The sequence below is a fragment of the Saccoglossus kowalevskii genome, chromosome 6, assembly GCF_978046115.1.
Source record: "Saccoglossus kowalevskii chromosome 6, keSacKowa6.1, whole genome shotgun sequence".
NCBI lineage: Eukaryota > Metazoa > Hemichordata > Enteropneusta > Harrimaniidae > Saccoglossus > Saccoglossus kowalevskii.
The window spans coordinates 36,227,808-36,244,922 of NC_140646.1; the positions used below are offsets into that span (position 1 = coordinate 36,227,808).

Consider the following 17,115-nt stretch of genomic DNA (forward strand, 5'->3'; position numbering starts at 1 on the left):
GTGCTATAAACAAGCCTAATGCAGCATGTGGTGGTATAAACCAGCCTAATGCAGCATGTGGTGGTGTAAACAAGCCTAATGCAGCATGTGGGGTGTAAACAAACCTAATGTAGCATGTGGTGGTGTAAACAAGCCTAATGCAGCATGTGGTGGTGTAAACAAGCCTAATGCAGCATGTGGGGTGTAAACAAGCCTAATGCAGCATGTGGTGGTGTAAACAAGCCTAATGCAGCATGTGGTGGTGTAAACAAGACTAATGCAGCATGTGGTGGTGTAAACAATCCTAATGCAGCATGTGGTGGTGTAAACAAGCCTAATGCAACATGCTGTAAACAAGCCTAATGCAGCATGTGGTGGTGTAAACAAGCCTAATGCAGCATGTGGTGGTATAAACAAGCCTAATGCAGCATGTGGTGGTGTAAACAAGCCTAATGCAGCATGTGGTGGTGTAAACAAGCCAAATGCAGCATGTGGTGGTGTAAACAAGCCTAATGCAGCATGTGGTGGTGTAAATAAGCCTAATACAACATGTAGTGGTATAAACAAGCCTAATGCAGCATGTGGTGGTGTAAACAAGCCTAATGCAGCATGTGGTGGTGTAAACAAGCCTAATGCAGCATGTGGGGTGTAAACAAGCCTAATGCAGCATGTGGTGGTGTAAACAAGCCTAATGCAGCATGTGGTGGTGTAAACAAGACTAATGCAGCATGTGGTGGTGTAAACAATCCTAATGCAGCATGTGGTGGTGTAAACAAGCCTAATGCAACATGCTGTAAACAAGCCTAATGCAGCATGTGGTGGTGTAAACAAGCCTAATGCAGCATGTGGTGGTATAAACAAGCCTAATGCAGCATGTGGTGGTGTAAACAAGCCTAATGCAGCATGTGGTGGTGTAAACAAGCCAAATGCAGCATGTGGTGGTGTAAACAAGCCTAATGCAGCATGTGGGGTGTAAACAAGCCTAATGCAGCATGTGGTGGTGTAAACAAGCCTAATGCAGCATGTGGTGGTGCAAACAAGCCTAATGCAGCATGTGGTGGTGTAAACAAGTCTAATGCAGCATGTGGTGGTGTAAACAAGCCTAATGCAGCATGTGGTGGTGTAAATAAGCCTAATGCAGCATGTGGTGGTGTAAACAAACCTAATGCAGCATGTGGTGGTGTAAACAAACCTAATGCAGCATGTGGTGGTATAAACAAGCCTAATGCAGCATGTGGTGGTGTAAACAAGCCTAATGCAGCATGTGGTGGTGTAAACAAGCCTAATGCAACATGCTGTAAACAAGCCTAATGCAGCATGTGGGGTGTAAACAAGCCTAATGCAGCATGTGGTGGTATAAACAAGCCTAATGCAGCATGTGGTGGTGTAAACAAGCCTAATGCAGCATGTGGGGTGTAAACAAGCCTAATGCAGCATGTGGTGGTATAAACAAGCCTAATGCAGCATGTGGTGGTGTAAACAAGCCTAATGCAGCATGTGGTGGTGTAAACAAGCCTAATGCAGCATGTGGTGGTGTAAACAAGCCTAATGCAGCATGTGGTGGTGTGAACAAGCCTAATGCAGCATGTGGTGGTGTAAACAAGCCTAATGCAGCATGTGGTGGTGTAAATAAGCCTAATGCACCATGTGGTGGTATAAACAAGCCTAATGCAGCATGTGGTGGTGTAAACAAGTCTAATGCAGCATGTGGTGGTGTAAACAAGCCTTATGCAGCATGTGGTGGTGTATTGAAGTCTAATGCAGCATGTGGTGGTGTAAACAAGTCTAATGCAGCATGTGGTGGTGTAAACAAGTCTAATGCAGCATGTGGTGGTGTAAACAAGTCTAATGCAGCATGTGGTGGTGTAAACAAGCCTAATGCAGCATGTGGTGGTGTAAATAAGCCTAATACAACATGTGGTGGTATAAACAAGCCTAATGCAGCATGTGGTGGTGTAAACAAGTCTAATACAGCATGTGGTGGTGTAAACAAGTCTAATGCAGCATGTGGTGGTGTAAACAAGTCTAATGCTGCATGTGGTGGTGTAAACAAGTCTAATGCTGCATGTGGTGGTGTAAACAAGCCTAATGCAGCATGTGGTAGTATAAACAAGCCTAATGCAGCATGTGGTGGTGTAAACTAGTCTAATGCTGTATGTGGTTGTGTAAACAAGTCTAATGCAGCATGTGGTGGTGTAAACAAGCCTAATGCAGCATGTGGGGTGTAAACAAGCCTAATGCAGCATGTGGTGGTGTAAACAAGCCTAATGCAGCATACTGTAAACAAGCCAAATGCAGCATGTGGTGGTGTAAACAAGCCTAATGCAGCATGCGGTGGTGTAAACAAGCCTAATGCAGCATGTGGTGGTGTAAACAAGCCTAAAGCAGCATGTGGTGGTGTAAACAAGCCTAATGCAGCATACTGTAAACAAGCCTAATGCAGCATGTGGTGGTGTAAACAAGCCTAATGCAGCATGTGGTGGTGTAAACAACCCTAATGCAGCATGTGGTGGTGTAAACAAGCCTAAAGCAGCATGCTGTAAACAAGTCTAATGCAGCATGTGGTGGTGTAAACAAGTCTAATGCAGCATGTGGTGGTGTAAACAAGCCTAATGCAGCATGTGGTGGTGTAAACAAGCCTAATGCAGCATGTGGTGGTGTAAACAAGCCTAATGCAGCATACTGTAAACAAGCCAAATGCAGCATGTGGTGGTGTAAACAAGCCTAATGCAGCATGTGGTGGTGTAAACAAGCCTAATGCAGCATGTGGTGGTGTAAACAAGCCTAATGCAGCATACTGTAAACAAGCCTAATGCAGCATGTGGTGGTGTAAACAAGCCTAATGCAGCATGTGGTGGTGTAAACAACCCTAATGCAGCATGTGGTGGTGTAAACAAGCCTAAAGCAGCATGCTGTAAACAAGTCTAATGCAGCATGTGGTGGTGTAAACAAGTCTAATGCAGCATGTGATGGTGTAAACAAGCCTAATGCAGCATGTGGTGGTGTAAACAAGCCTAATGCAGCATGTGGTGGTGTAAACAAGCCTAATGCAGCATACTGTAAACAAGCCAAATGCAGCATGTGGTGGTGTAAACAAGCCTAATGCAGCATGTGGTGGTGTAAACAAGCCTAATGCAGCATGTGGTGGTGTAAACAAGCCTAAAGCAGCATGTGGTGGTGTAAACAAGCCTAATGCAGCATGTGGTGGTGTAAACAAGCCTAATGCAGCATGTGGTGCTATAAACAAGCCTAATGCAGCATGTGGTGGTATAAACCAGCCTAATGCAGCATGTGGTGGTGTAAACAAGCCTAATGCAGCATGTGGGGTGTAAACAAACCTAATGCAGCATGTGGTGGTGTAAACAAGCCTAATGCAGCATGTGGTGGTGTAAACAAGCCTAATGCAGCATGTGGGGTGTAAACAAGCCTAATGCAGCATGTGGTGGTGTAAACAAGCCTAATGCAGCATGTGGTGGTGTAAACAAGCCTAATGCAGCATGTGGTGGTGTAAACAAGCCTAATGCAGCATGTGGTGGTGTAAACAATCATAATGCAGCATGTGGTGGTGTAAACAAGCCTAATGCAACATGCTGTAAACAAGCCTAATGCAGCATGTGGTGGTGTAAACAAGCCTAATGCAGCATGTGGTGGTATAAACAAGCCTAATGCAGCATGTGGTGGTGTAAACAAGCCTAATGCAGCATGTGGTGGTGTAAACAAGCCAAATGCAGCATGTGGTGGTGTAAACAAGCCTAATGCAGCATGTGGGGTGTAAACAAGCCTAATGCAGCATGTGGTGGTGTAAACAAGCCTAATGCAGCATGAGGTGGTGCAAACAAGCCTAATGCAGCATGTGGTGGTGTAAACAAGTCTAATGCAGCATGTGGTGGTGTAAACAAGCCTAATGCAGCATGTGGTGGTGTAAATAAGCCTAATGCAGCATGTGGTGGTGTAAACAAGCCTAATGCAGCATGTGGTGGTGTAAACAAACCTAATGCAGCATGTGGTGGTATAAACAAGCCTAATGCAGCATGTGGTGGTGTAAACAAGCCTAATGCAGCATGTGGTGGTGTAAACAAGCCTAATGCAACATGCTGTAAACAAGCCTAATGCAGCATGTGGGGTGTAAACAAGCCTAATGCAGCATGTGGGGTGTAAACAAGCCTAATGCAGCATGTGGTGGTGTAAACAAGCCTAATGCAGCATGTGGGGTGTAAACAAGCCTAATGCAGCATGTGGTGGTATAAACAAGCCTAATGCAGCATGTGGTGGTGTAAACAAGCCTAATGCAGCATGTGGTGGTGTAAACAAGCCTAATGCAGCATGTGGTGGTGTAAACAAGCCTAATGCAGCATGTGGTGGTGTAAACAAGCCTAATGCAGCATGTGGTGGTGTAAACAAGCCTAATGCAGCATGTGGTGGTGTAAATAAGCCTAATGCAGCATGTGGTGGTATAAACAAGCCTAATGCAGCATGTGGTGGTGTAAACAAGTCTAATGCAGCATGCGGTGGTGTAAACAAGCCTTATGCAGCATGTGGTGGTGTAAACAAGTCGAATGCAGCATGTGGTGGTGTAAACAAGTCTAATGCAGCATGTGGTGGTGTAAACAAGTCTAATGCAGCATGTGGTGGTGTAAACAAGTCTAATGCAGCATGTGGTGGTGTAAACAAGCCTAATGCAGCATGTGGTGGTGTAAATAAGCCTAATACAACATGTGGTGGTATAAACAAGCCTAATGCAGCATGTGGTGGTGTAAACAAGTCTAATACAACATGTGGTGGTGTAAACAAGTCTAATGCAGCATGTGGTGGTGTAAACAAGTCTAATGCTGCATGTGGTGGTGTAAACAAGTCTAATGCTGCATGTGGTGGTGTAAACAAGCCTAATGCAGCATGTGGTAGTATAAACAAGCCTAATGCAGCATGTGGTGGTGTAAACAAGCCTAATGCAGCATGTGGTGGTGTAAACAAGCCTAATGCAGCATGTGGTGCTATAAACAAGCCTAATGCAGCATGTGGTGGTGTAAACAAGCCTAATGCAGCATGTGGTAGTGTAAACAAGCCTAATGCAGCATGTGGTGGTATAAACAAGCCTAATGCAGCATGTGGTGGTATAAACAAGCCTAATGCAGCATGTGGTGGTGTAAACAAGCCTAATGCAGCATGTGGGGTGTAAACAAACCTAATGCAGCATGTGGTGGTGTAAACAAGGCTAATGCAGCATGTGGTGGTGTAAATAAGCCTAATGCAGCATGTGGTGCTATAAACAAGCCTAATGCAGCATGTGGTGGTATAAACCAGCCTAATGCAGCATGTGGTGGTGTAAACAAGCCTAATGCAGCATGTGGGGTGTAAACAAACCTAATGCAGCACGTGGTGGTGTAAACAAGCCTAATGCAGCATGTGGTGGTGTAAACAAGCCTAATGCAGCATGTGGGGTGTAAACAAGCCTAATGCAGCATGTGGTGGTGTAAACAAGCCTAATGCAGCATGTGGTGGTGTAAACAAGACTAATGCAGCATGTGGTGGTGTAAACAATCCTAATGCAGCATGTGGTGGTGTAAACAAGCCTAATGCAACATGCTGTAAACAAGCCTAATGCAGCATGTGGTGGTGTAAACAAGCCTAATGCAGCATGTGGTGGTATAAACAAGCCTAATGCAGCATGTGGTGGTGTAAACAAGCCTAATGCAGCATGTGATGGTGTAAACAAGCCAAATGCAGCATGTGGTGGTGTAAACAAGCCTAATGCAGCATGTGATGGTGTAAATAAGCCTAATACAACATGTGGTGGTATAAACAAGCCTAATGCAGCATGTGGTGGTGTAAACAAGCCTAATGCAGCATGTGGTGGTGTAAACAAGCCTAATGCAGCATGTGGGGTGTAAACAAGCCTAATGCAGCATGTGGTGGTGTAAACAAGCCTAATGCAGCATGTGGTGGTGTAAACAAGACTAATGCAGCATGTGGTGGTGTAAACAATCCTAATGCAGCATGTGGTGGTGTAAACAAGCCTAATGCAACATGCTGTAAACAAGCCTAATGCAGCATGTGGTGGTGTAAACAAGCCTAATGCAGCATGTGGTGGTATAAACAAGCCTAATGCAGCATGTGGTGGTGTAAACAAGCCTAATGCAGCATGTGGTGGTGTAAACAAGCCAAATGCAGCATGTGGTGGTGTAAACAAGCCTAATGCAGCATGTGGGGTGTAAACAAGCCTAATGCAGCATGTGGTGGTGCAAACAAGCCTAATGCAGCATGTGGTGGTGTAAACAAGTCTAATGCAGCATGTGGTGGTGTAAACAAGCCTAATGCAGCATGTGGTGGTGTAAATAAGCCTAATGCAGCATGTGGTGGTGTAAACAAACCTAATGCAGCATGTGGTGGTGTAAACAAACCTAATGCAGCATGTGGTGGTATAAACAAGCCTAATGCAGCATGTGGTGGTGTAAACAAGCCTAATGCAGCATGTGGTGGTGTAAACAAGCCTAATGCAACATGCTGTAAACAAGCCTAATGCAGCATGTGGGGTGTAAACTAGCCTAATGCAGCATGTGGTGGTATAAACAAGCCTAGTGCAGCATGTGGTGGTGTAAACAAGCCTAATGCAGCATGTGGGGTGTAAACAAGCCTAATGCAGCATGTGGTGGTATAAACAAGCCTAATGCAGCATGTGGTGGTGTAAACAAGCCTAATGCAGCATGTGGTGGTGTAAACAAGCCTAATGCAGCATGTGGTGGTGTAAACAAGCCTAATGCAGCATGTGGTGGTGTGAACAAGCCTAATGCAGCATGTGGTGGTGTAAACAAGCCTAATGCAGCATGTGGTGGTGTAAATAAGCCTAATGCAGCATGTGGTGGTATAAACAAGCCTAATGCAGCATGTGGTGGTGTAAACAAGTCTAATGCAGCATGTGGTGGTGTAAACAAGCCTTATGCAGCATGTGGTGGTGTAATGAAGTCTAATGCAGCATGTGGTGGTGTAAACAAGTCTAATGCAGCATGTGGTGGTGTAAACAAGTCTAATGCAGCATGTGGTGGTGTAAACAAGTCTAATGCAGCATGTGGTGGTGTAAACAAGTCTAATGCAGCATGTGGTGGTGTAAACAAGCCTAATGCAGCATGTGGTGGTGTAAATAAGCCTAATACAACATGTGGTGGTATAAACAAGCCTAATGCAGCATGTGGTGGTGTAAACAAGTCTAATACAGCATGTGGTGGTGTAAACAAGTCTAATGCAGCATGTGCTGGTGTAAACAAGTCTAATGCTGCATGTGGTGGTGTAAACAAGTCTAATGCTGCATGTGGTGGTGTAAACAAGCCTAATGCAGCATGTGGTAGTATAAACAAGCCTAATGCAGCATGTGGTGGTGTAAACTAGTCTAATGCTGTATGTGGTTGTGTAAACAAGTCTAATGCAGCATGTGGTGGTGTAAACAAGCCTAATGCAGCATGTGGTGGTGTAAACAAGCCTAATGCAGCATACTGTAAACAAGCCAAATGCAGCATGTGGTGGTGTAAACAAGCCTAATGCAGCATGTGGTGGTGTAAACAAGCCTAAAGCAGCATGTGGTGGTGTAAACAAGCCTAATGCAGCATACTGTAAACAAGCCTAATGCAGCATGTGGTGGTGTAAACAAGCCTAATGCAGCATGTGGTGGTGTAAACAACCCTAATGCCGCATGTGGTGGTGTAAACAAGCCTAAAGCAGCATGCTGTAAACAAGTCTAATGCAGCATGTGGTGGTGTAAACAAGTCTAATGCAGCATGTGGTGGTGTAAACAAGCCTAATGCAGCATGTGGTGGTGTAAACAAGCCTAATGCAGCATGTGGTGGTGTAAACAAGCCTAATGCAGCATACTGTAAACAAGCCAAATGCAGCATGTGGTGGTGTAAACAAGCCTAATGCAGCATGTGGTGGTGTAAACAAGCCTAATGCAGCATGTGGTGGTGTAAACAAGCCTAATGCAGCATACTGTAAACAAGCCTAATGCAGCATGTGGTGGTGTAAACAAGCCTAATGCAGCATGTGGTGGTGTAAACAACCCTAATGCAGCATGTGGTGGTGTAAACAAGCCTAAAGCAGCATGCTGTAAACAAGTCTAATGCAGCATGTGGTGGTGTAAACAAGTCTAATGCAGCATGTGATGGTGTAAACAAGCCTAATGCAGCATGTGGTGGTGTAAACAAGCCTAATGCAGCATGTGGTGGTGTAAACAAGCCTAATGCAGCATACTGTAAACAAGCCAAATGCAGCATGTGGTGGTGTAAACAAGCCTAATGCAGCATGTGGTGGTGTAAACAAGTCTAATGCTGCATGTGGTGGTGTAAACAAGTCTAATGCTGCATGTGGTGGTGTAAACAAGCCTAATGCAGCATGTGGGAGTATAAACAAGCCTAATGCAGCATGTGGTGGTGTAAACAAGCCTAATGCAGCATGTGGTGGTGTAAACAAGCCTAATGCAGCATGTGGTGCTATAAACAAGCCTAATGCAGCATGTGGTGGTGTAAACAAGCCTAATGCAGCATGTGGTGGTGTAAACAACCCTAATGCAGCATGTGGTGGTGTAAACAAGCCTAAAGCAGCATGCTGTAAACAAGTCTAATGCAGCATGTGGTGGTGTAAACAAGTCTAATGCAGCATGTGGTGGTGTAAACAAGCCTAATGCAGCATGTGGTGGTGTAAACAAGCCTAATGCAGCATGTGGTGGTGTAAACAAGCCTAATGCAACATGCTGTAAACAAGCCTAATGCAGCATACTGTAAACAAGCCAAATGCAGCATGTGGTGGTGTAAACAAGCCTAATGCAGCATGTGGTGGTGTAAACAAGCCTAATGCAGCATGTGGTGGTGTAAACAAGCCTAAAGCAGCATGCTGTAAACAAGCCTAATGCAGCATGTGATGGCGTAAACCAAAACTATATTTACGCTTGTTGTATAAAGCCACAGGAAAACAACATTTTGCAAGCGATACTGTAAATAGTGTAGAGCATTTAAAACTTTTTCTTTGATATGATACCAAAATTTTAACAAAAACCCTTATGGTTTGAAATGGTGGACTGATACGTTAAGAGTGAGTAGTCAACTGAACCAGTTTATCTAATACTGTCAGTATAAGTGTAGTTAAATCAGTTTTATTTTTGGGATTTTCAACATTGTAACAATGCTGTTTAACTATTTGATTTTGAAAACTAAAAAAAAAAAAACCTGACCCAAATTTGCATTCAATAATCTTCCTTTATAATTTTTGAAACTTTTATTGTATTTCCATAACTTCATTTCTGATTTAGCCAAATTAGAAATGTCAACTTTTCTGAATGCTTGGAATAAAGCAGTTTTATTTCTTTATCTCTTATGTAATGGTGCTTCCACTGTCACATACTGGTTGCATTATTGTGGTGCATATCAAGCATTTCATATTTACTTACACGGTGAACACAGTGGATTTGCTGTATAAAATGATGGCATGAGAATTCCTTCCAAAGCCAACTGATCCAAGTTCGGAGTTTCCTTTGCTGGTTGACCAAATACACCAAGATCACCCCATCCCATCTGCAAGTTAAAATCAAATTTATTCATTATACCATCATTCGCTCACAGTTACCTATCAAAATCCCAGGGCCACTGAAGCATCCATTTCAGTGTTCGTTCTATCTCCCCAGGAGCAGTCATTGTATGGGGGTGGTGTGGCAGTTTTGTGTACTACAGGTTTAGGGAAGCCTGGTTGCAAATATAATAATAATAATGAATTTATTGCATTCTTTGAAATAGTTTCCATTGGTTGACATCAATAAAATGTTAGTAATAAAGTACAATACATATAATACTTGAGTAAAATGTCAGTTATTGTTATTTCTGATTTCAATAATTTGGTATAAGTATTCACCAACTAGTCTTATTATTATGTCTTCTCTTGAACTCATAATATATTTAAATATCTGGACATAACTTTTTTAATTCTTCTGGAATATTTATATCATTAAATAACTTTTGTTTTTCTGTCCACGTAGTATTTTTTTTTTTTTGCAAAATAATATGTGCATGCATTTTAACTAACTATCTTTTCGGTTCCGTGGTAAATTCGAGTTGGTATATTTGTACACGTATTGGACATGGGAGTGGACAGCCAGTTCAATAAATTCTATCACGTGTGCCACACCCCCTATACTACAAATTCAAACACCACACAGTACCAGTACGACATAACAATCTACATGACACAGACTAGTATTGGTATACATATCCACTTCAACAAACTATTCGGTCGTTTCTATTACAAAACACTACATCCGTATACTTTTGCTAATAATACTCACGTCATCCATAAGCATAATTATAATGTTGGGCTTTGATGCCCCACGAACGCGGAAAACTATGAAGAAAAGAACAGCAGCCGAAGTCCACCATGTTGACACCGCCATGTTTTATAATAGCTGTGAATCCTGGGTAAAAACACAGGTTTGTTTGTATGGAGGTCATTCAACTTTATATGTAGATGCAGGCTGAAGGCAAAACATATATATTTTGATTGCTCGTTATTTAGGCAGTGTTGGCTAACATGTTATCATTTCGGAGCTCTACCAACAGCAAGAATAAACCACAGTCAGCTGGCGCACACATGATAATATAATAAATGCATTACTAGTACGGTATTTACTTTGTGGGAGCCGCCCTCTTGAATACGGTATGGGGGTGAACTAAACAATGACGCGCTTACACAAAAGTCAGAGACAGATTGCATAGCACCAAATAAATGGTTGACAGAGGGTCGGCAAGGGGTATTTTCGTAAGCTGTAATCAGTTGTTTTTATTTTCGTAAGAATGTAATTTAAATAAATGAAAAACGTAATTTCGTCAGTAAACATGGGCAAGGTGTAAAATGTACTTTATTCATCCGTAATAAGTTCTTATTTTTTGTAAGCGTATAAAGCATTTTCCACATTAAATATCGTAATTCATACGCAATTTCCAACTTGTAACTTTTGAAGCCCGGTGTTACGTGAAGTTCTGGAATTTTAGACGTGTTTTTGATCAATTTAGTGACAAATAGGATTCAGCACTTATGCTATTAATCCTATTAATAGTATTCTTTATGCAGATGATTTAGTCATTTTGTCAGAGACAGCAGATGGTTTACAAAATTGTTTAAACAAACCAAGTTTATTGTACAAATTGGCATCTCAATGTTAATGTGAAAAAAAAGTTATGGTTTTTACTAAAAGCATAGACCCTCTAACAGAGGGATAGGAAACTGCGATATTTCCTGTGATCTATGTTGACTTGAAATCCCTAAACTAACAAATTAATTTAATCTGAGCCCTTCCCTCTTTAACATTTTTATTAATGACATAACTAATACCTTGGACCATGTATTCCACCTAATTTAAATAACACACCAATCAGCTGTCTAATGTATGCAGATTATATTGTTATTCTTTCTAAATCCAAAAAAGGTCTTAAGAATGCCCTTGATAATGTCTCAAAATACACACAGAAATGGAAACTTTCTGTGAACACAGAAAAAAACAAAAAATACGGTTTTTAATAAAAATAATAAACCGAATAAGTATTTTTTGAAGGGAACATCGTGAGAAATTATATTTATTTAGGTATTGTTCTCAGCCCTAATGGAAAATTTAAAGTTGCTTTGAAACATCTAAAACAAGTCATTTAAAATGACACAGTCCCCGTTAAATTTTTGAAAGTTCTCTTTGTGTTCGTCATATTAAAGCGAAGGGGTTGTCGCGAGCGTGTCCTTGAAACTTGAGTTCCAAGTGGCGTATACAACAGATTGTTTATTTACATCAAAACACGTGTTCCGTGTAGTAGTAATATGGCCAAAAATAGAAACAGCCGTTATTCGGCCATCTTTGATCTGATTATGAAACACACTGATATGTATGATGTATGTGCCAAATACGAATGAAAATGGTACATAAATTGTGGAAATATAGTAGTAAGGCCAAAAAGTCAGATGGCTGTCAATCGGCCATCCTTGACCAGATTTTGAAACCAATTGTCATGGACATGCATCCTAACATGTATAAAGTACATGTATGTACCAAATTGGAATGAAAACTATATATATATATATAAAGCATTGGATTGACTCAATTAAAAAAAAAAAAAACTGAGGACATACAACAAATTTAAAACAAATTTTATTTTGGAAAACTAATTAATTAAGCTAAAACAAACATAGAACTGAAAAGTACTAAATTCAGACTGAGAAATCACAGTTTAGAAATTGAAAGAGGAAGACACGACAAAATCAAAAGTAGCGACAGAATCTGCAAACTGTGTAACAAAAATGATATTGAAGATGAACACCACTTTCTTATAATATGCCCATTATATAATATATATATATAATTTCCCGAGGTAGTTGAAACCGAAATTGTCATCTAACTGTAAGGCCGTATTTTGATAATGCTAAGTGGTCTTTAGAGAAGGCAGCTACTTTTACTTATATTTCTTGAGACAGCTGGTTAGAGTCTGAAAATACAAAGAATAAAAAAGAAAGTAAAAGTATACAAAAGTTTTTGCTCACTTGAAAAATTATTTCTACAAAATATTAATCAAGTTAAGCAGAAATCCATCCACCCAGCAAACCAAACAGAATTGAATGCTCGAATTTCAACAAAATGTGTAAATCATTCAAGCGAGAAACGAAAAAAATGATATATTAAACAAACTAAAAAAATCTAAGTGACGAATCTTATTAAAGTATTAAAAGGTAATCAAAAAGAAAAGCAGCTGAGATAATATTGATAAATGGAAGTTGTTTTTAAAATGTCAATGCAAGTCCAAATACAAATGCCATTGACTTTAATAATAATATTTTACTGGATATAATAATTCAACTTACAAATAAATTATATTGAGCGACAGTGACATTTTTGCTAATCACAAATAATTCCAGAATAGGTGACTGCAAGTTGCGTGAAAAAAGAGAGCCGAACGTCTGCCGCAAAAATCGAACGATTTTCTTTTCGAATTTCTTTATTTCGTAGCTCACATCGAAAAGCAGATCTTTGACAGCACATTTTTAGGCATAGAAATATCCCCCAAAATATTTCGCGTTTGTCAAATCCCTTGCGATATTTGTCGCCACTACGACGCTATGATCTTTGTTTGTCCTGTTTTTACGTTTCATTTCACACATAACGCGGGATCTCGCAGTAAACGGGAAATGGTCTATTATACAAACATTTTCATCATGGGAGAAACGAATGATGTGCCTACCTTTACTGGATATTCAAAGTTTTATTTTCAACCAAGGAGTTGTCTAAGATATTAAAATACATGTGATGTCATCTTTTCTGGGTTGAAGTGGTATAAATAAAATGTGGATATTGAATAATTCCAAAGGGCATTTGGAAAAATGTGACATCCATTAACACTGTTTCTAAATTATATACTACTAAACCACATGATATACTATAGTTACGTATTATAAACATTAGCATTTTTGAATAAATTAAATGTCCTAGATGTTACAAATACATAGAGGTTTGATATGATATATTACTTACTACAAGACTAGCGCAAACCTTTTCTACACTGAAGATGACGTTATCAGTATGCTGAACCTTCTTATTGCCATTTATTTGTCTAGTTTGGAGGGTATATATTTTTCAACAAAGTATTGGTATCTCATTGAGAACAAATTGTGCAATCTTGCTGTCAGATTTATACCTTAATTTACGAAGCTGGCAGTGTCTTCGTTCGTCTAAACTATTATTAAAAGGTTTTGTATAGAATGACCAACCTTAACATTTAATCCGTTTTTGGCAGATAAAGTGAGCTTCTGGTTAAATACAATAACACCGTTATGTTACAAAGCTAAAAGACGTAAAGAAATCATTTGTGTGTTCTCACACAAATGATGCTATATTTCCCCATTTTAGTTATTGTTTATGTTTAACTATATCTCTGTTCACATACAGTGGTTGTCAAAACATTGTCATCGTTTTATTTATTTGTGATCTACCTTGACTAGAATGTACAATACAATCATTATGTCCTATCCTAACATGTTGAAGTGGCCCTACTTGTAAAGTAGTAAATCTCTGGGGTTTAGGCTTGGCTGACATACGTGTTTTATACTAAAAGAACCAACTCTAATACTTGGTTTGTTTACTGACTGCTGTACATGTGCCTGTATGTGGGTTTACGTCAACTACGCCGTGTACTTCATCTATACCCTACTGAGCTATATACCCCAATAACTATATTCTAAATTTGTGACAGTTATGCAGATGATCTCAGACGGCATCAATTTTGCATAACAAGTTAGATTGTTTGTTTACATGTCATTCTAACACGTCTAGGTCATGTTGATAACATTGTTGAGCTGATATCAAAGGTCGTGAAATCCGTCTTACCTTTACCGAAGATTAATTTTGGGTTACATTTTGATTAATATTGTTTGTTGATTAATATTATACAACTATGATGTCTGCAGCTATTATCAGTGAACGGGCAGCCAATTAGAATATAAAGTTAAAACTGATATGAAGTCGTATGCTCAACCTCAATACAACACGATTTGGTACGGTTTGCATCGAAGACAATGAACAGTCACAACTATAATTTTGCATTGATTTCTATCACGTTTACTAAATTTGACAACAATTTACTCAATCTGACAGGCTTCTGATATTAGTTCGCCAATTCTAGTATACAATCTGTTAGCTGATTACAAGGTTTCACTTCCCCTTATTGGTAAATCATACAACTTATCTTACAATATATGTTCAGATGATGTGGCTGGTTACAAGAGTTTACCCCTACTACCACTCATCAAACTATACTTATTCTCTTGACCACAGCTGCTGCTCAATCCATGTCTTGTCATCAGATTAAATCAGTCTTGACTTATTTCCCAATGTACTATCTTCTTACGTCTCCATCTATTAATGTTGGCTATACTTGCTATTGAGGCGATTGACAAATAATATATTTCATCTAAGTTCAACAAATTAAACAAATCAATATGAGGGTAATAGGTAAATAGTCTGTCAAATATGTATACATATTTTGCCTAATACATAATAATTGCATGATTATTTGTAATGAAGTTAGGCGCATTCTGGTTAGATTTGGATTATTACTCCATAACATATAACAGTTGCTCCATCATTGTGTGTAGGTTAATTAGATCTAGTGATCAAACATCACACCAATCAAGACTTGGACATAAACAAACTGAAAGTGACTGTTAGGTTAGGTGACCCAGTAGTTATTTACACAGTGAATATCATTTACTAGACATGTGACACTTAATCTTCGGTTTCGGTCTATTAGTATTCATAAGGGCTTTGTACAGTTAATGAGATATTTAAATAATGAAATTGCATTTAGAACATGCAAATGAAGTTGAGTAATTACAACAACAAAAATTAAGTTTGATTTATTTTTTATACACCACGACTTCCAGTTATCATTTCTCACCGTGTATACAATTATCAGTTAGAAGAGGTCGGAATGTAATACTTGTCCCTGGCCGACAAATTGTTTGGGCACCAATACATCCAAGAGATGCAACTTCTGACACTGGCCCAGTCAGTATAATGGGTCGCTCGAATGTCTGCTGTTATCATGGTCCTCAATAGAGGTGAATCACCTCACTAAGAAGAAGCCCTGTTGCTCTCCAGACTGGAAGAACAAATGCTCTTGGGTGTTGTCGTCCAACTGAAACTGATCTTGTGTGGTCTCACCAGGTATGTTTTCTGGTCGCTCCAACATTAAGGCTAATGACACTAAACTGTCACTTGACATGGCATACCATGGTGAAGCGATTCCTTTGCCAAAGGCTTTTTTTATATTGTTCATGATGGATGTGCTTTTTCATGACATATTTTCCGACAGCCTTTACTTTTCTGGTGTGTCTGCACCCAATCTCCAGGATCGAGTAAATATTAAGGCACAGGCTGATGATGGGGTACCAGCTCACCCATTCTTAATGTTGTCCAACACTTTGTGTGTTATGCTGTGCAGGAAATGTTCTTTTGGGTAGCCGGATGAGTCATTGTAGACAACCACATTCTTTATCCCAATTAGGTGTGAGGCAGTGTTCATATATATGAGTTGGCAATGTTGCTTGTAGTGGTAGTCATACGTCTAGGGAAAACAAGGCAACTTTTATAGAGCTGTGTTACACTATATTGGCCCATACAAAAGCTGGGCTGACCATCAGATGCCTAATGTTGTCCTCACAAGTGTGTTTTCTGCAAACATTCTCCAAAGAAGACATTGTTCATAAGCTTTTACCTTCTCAAAAACAATGACAATCTGCAGAAATGAGGCTCAGAAATCATTCTGATGTAACGCTTGATCTAATATCCCTGGTCAAATTTTAGAGCTTGGCAACTTGTTTTAGTCACATACACAGGAATATGCAAGAATGCAGGTTATGATAATGCTGCACATATCAATCCTTATCATAAAAGTTGGGTAACATCTTTTCACCCTTGGTTTGTGTCACTCAAATACATAGGTCACACTGAAATCCCACTCTTTCTGAACCATCATGCATTCTGGCATTTTAGACATTGACATGCATTACAACTTTCCGAGATATTCAATGCTCTACTCGAGAACAGAGCCCTCTAGACTGGATGAATTTATATGGGCCTTTTAAACTAAGGTTGTCCTTAACCCACTTGAATCCACCTGTTGGCAGGAGATGGCTCATTGCCCAGCCATACAAGTTGCTGATATCAAAGTATAGAATACAGATGTTTGATGGTCATAGCTTTTACTTGGATTGTTAGTCCTTGCATAACCCCTTGAGAGCATTGGAATACTACTGCACAAACTCTTCTCAATAAAAAAGGAGATGGTCATAGTCCAGGAGCAATTCAAGCTCTACACCTATTTTCATATTGAGCAACACATTTCAGATGCCAGGGCTGGTGTTGTAGTAAGCAGGATTCAAACAATACTTCCAGGAATTCCAAAAGACATACACCAAGAGATGCATATCTGTACATATGTACAAGTCCACAGATCAAGAGACTTGAAGGTCTGCTAAACCTTTTGTGCTTCAGCATAGTCATTGTCACTGGTGTTTTCATCAGTGAGCATGATGTAGAATGCTCTGTTTCTCCTGTTGGTGATTATGATGGTCTCT

The 17,115-nt window shown here is 39.9% G+C and overlaps 1 protein-coding gene across 1 annotated transcript in view; it reads right to left on the reverse strand.

The window, feature by feature from the left end:
* Positions 1-10,409, reverse strand: part of LOC144355127 (N-acetylgalactosamine-6-sulfatase-like) — a 28,698-nt gene extending 18,289 nt beyond the window's left edge. The window contains exons 1-2 of the mRNA XM_085500475.1: positions 10,295-10,409; positions 9,407-9,530 (exon numbers count right to left, since the gene is read on the reverse strand). Coding sequence (XP_085356601.1) covers positions 9,407-9,530; positions 10,295-10,399 — 229 coding nt within the window. The 5' untranslated portion in view covers positions 10,400-10,409. The remainder of the gene's footprint in view (positions 1-9,406; positions 9,531-10,294) is intronic.
* Positions 10,410-17,115: the final 6,706 nt, after the last annotated feature.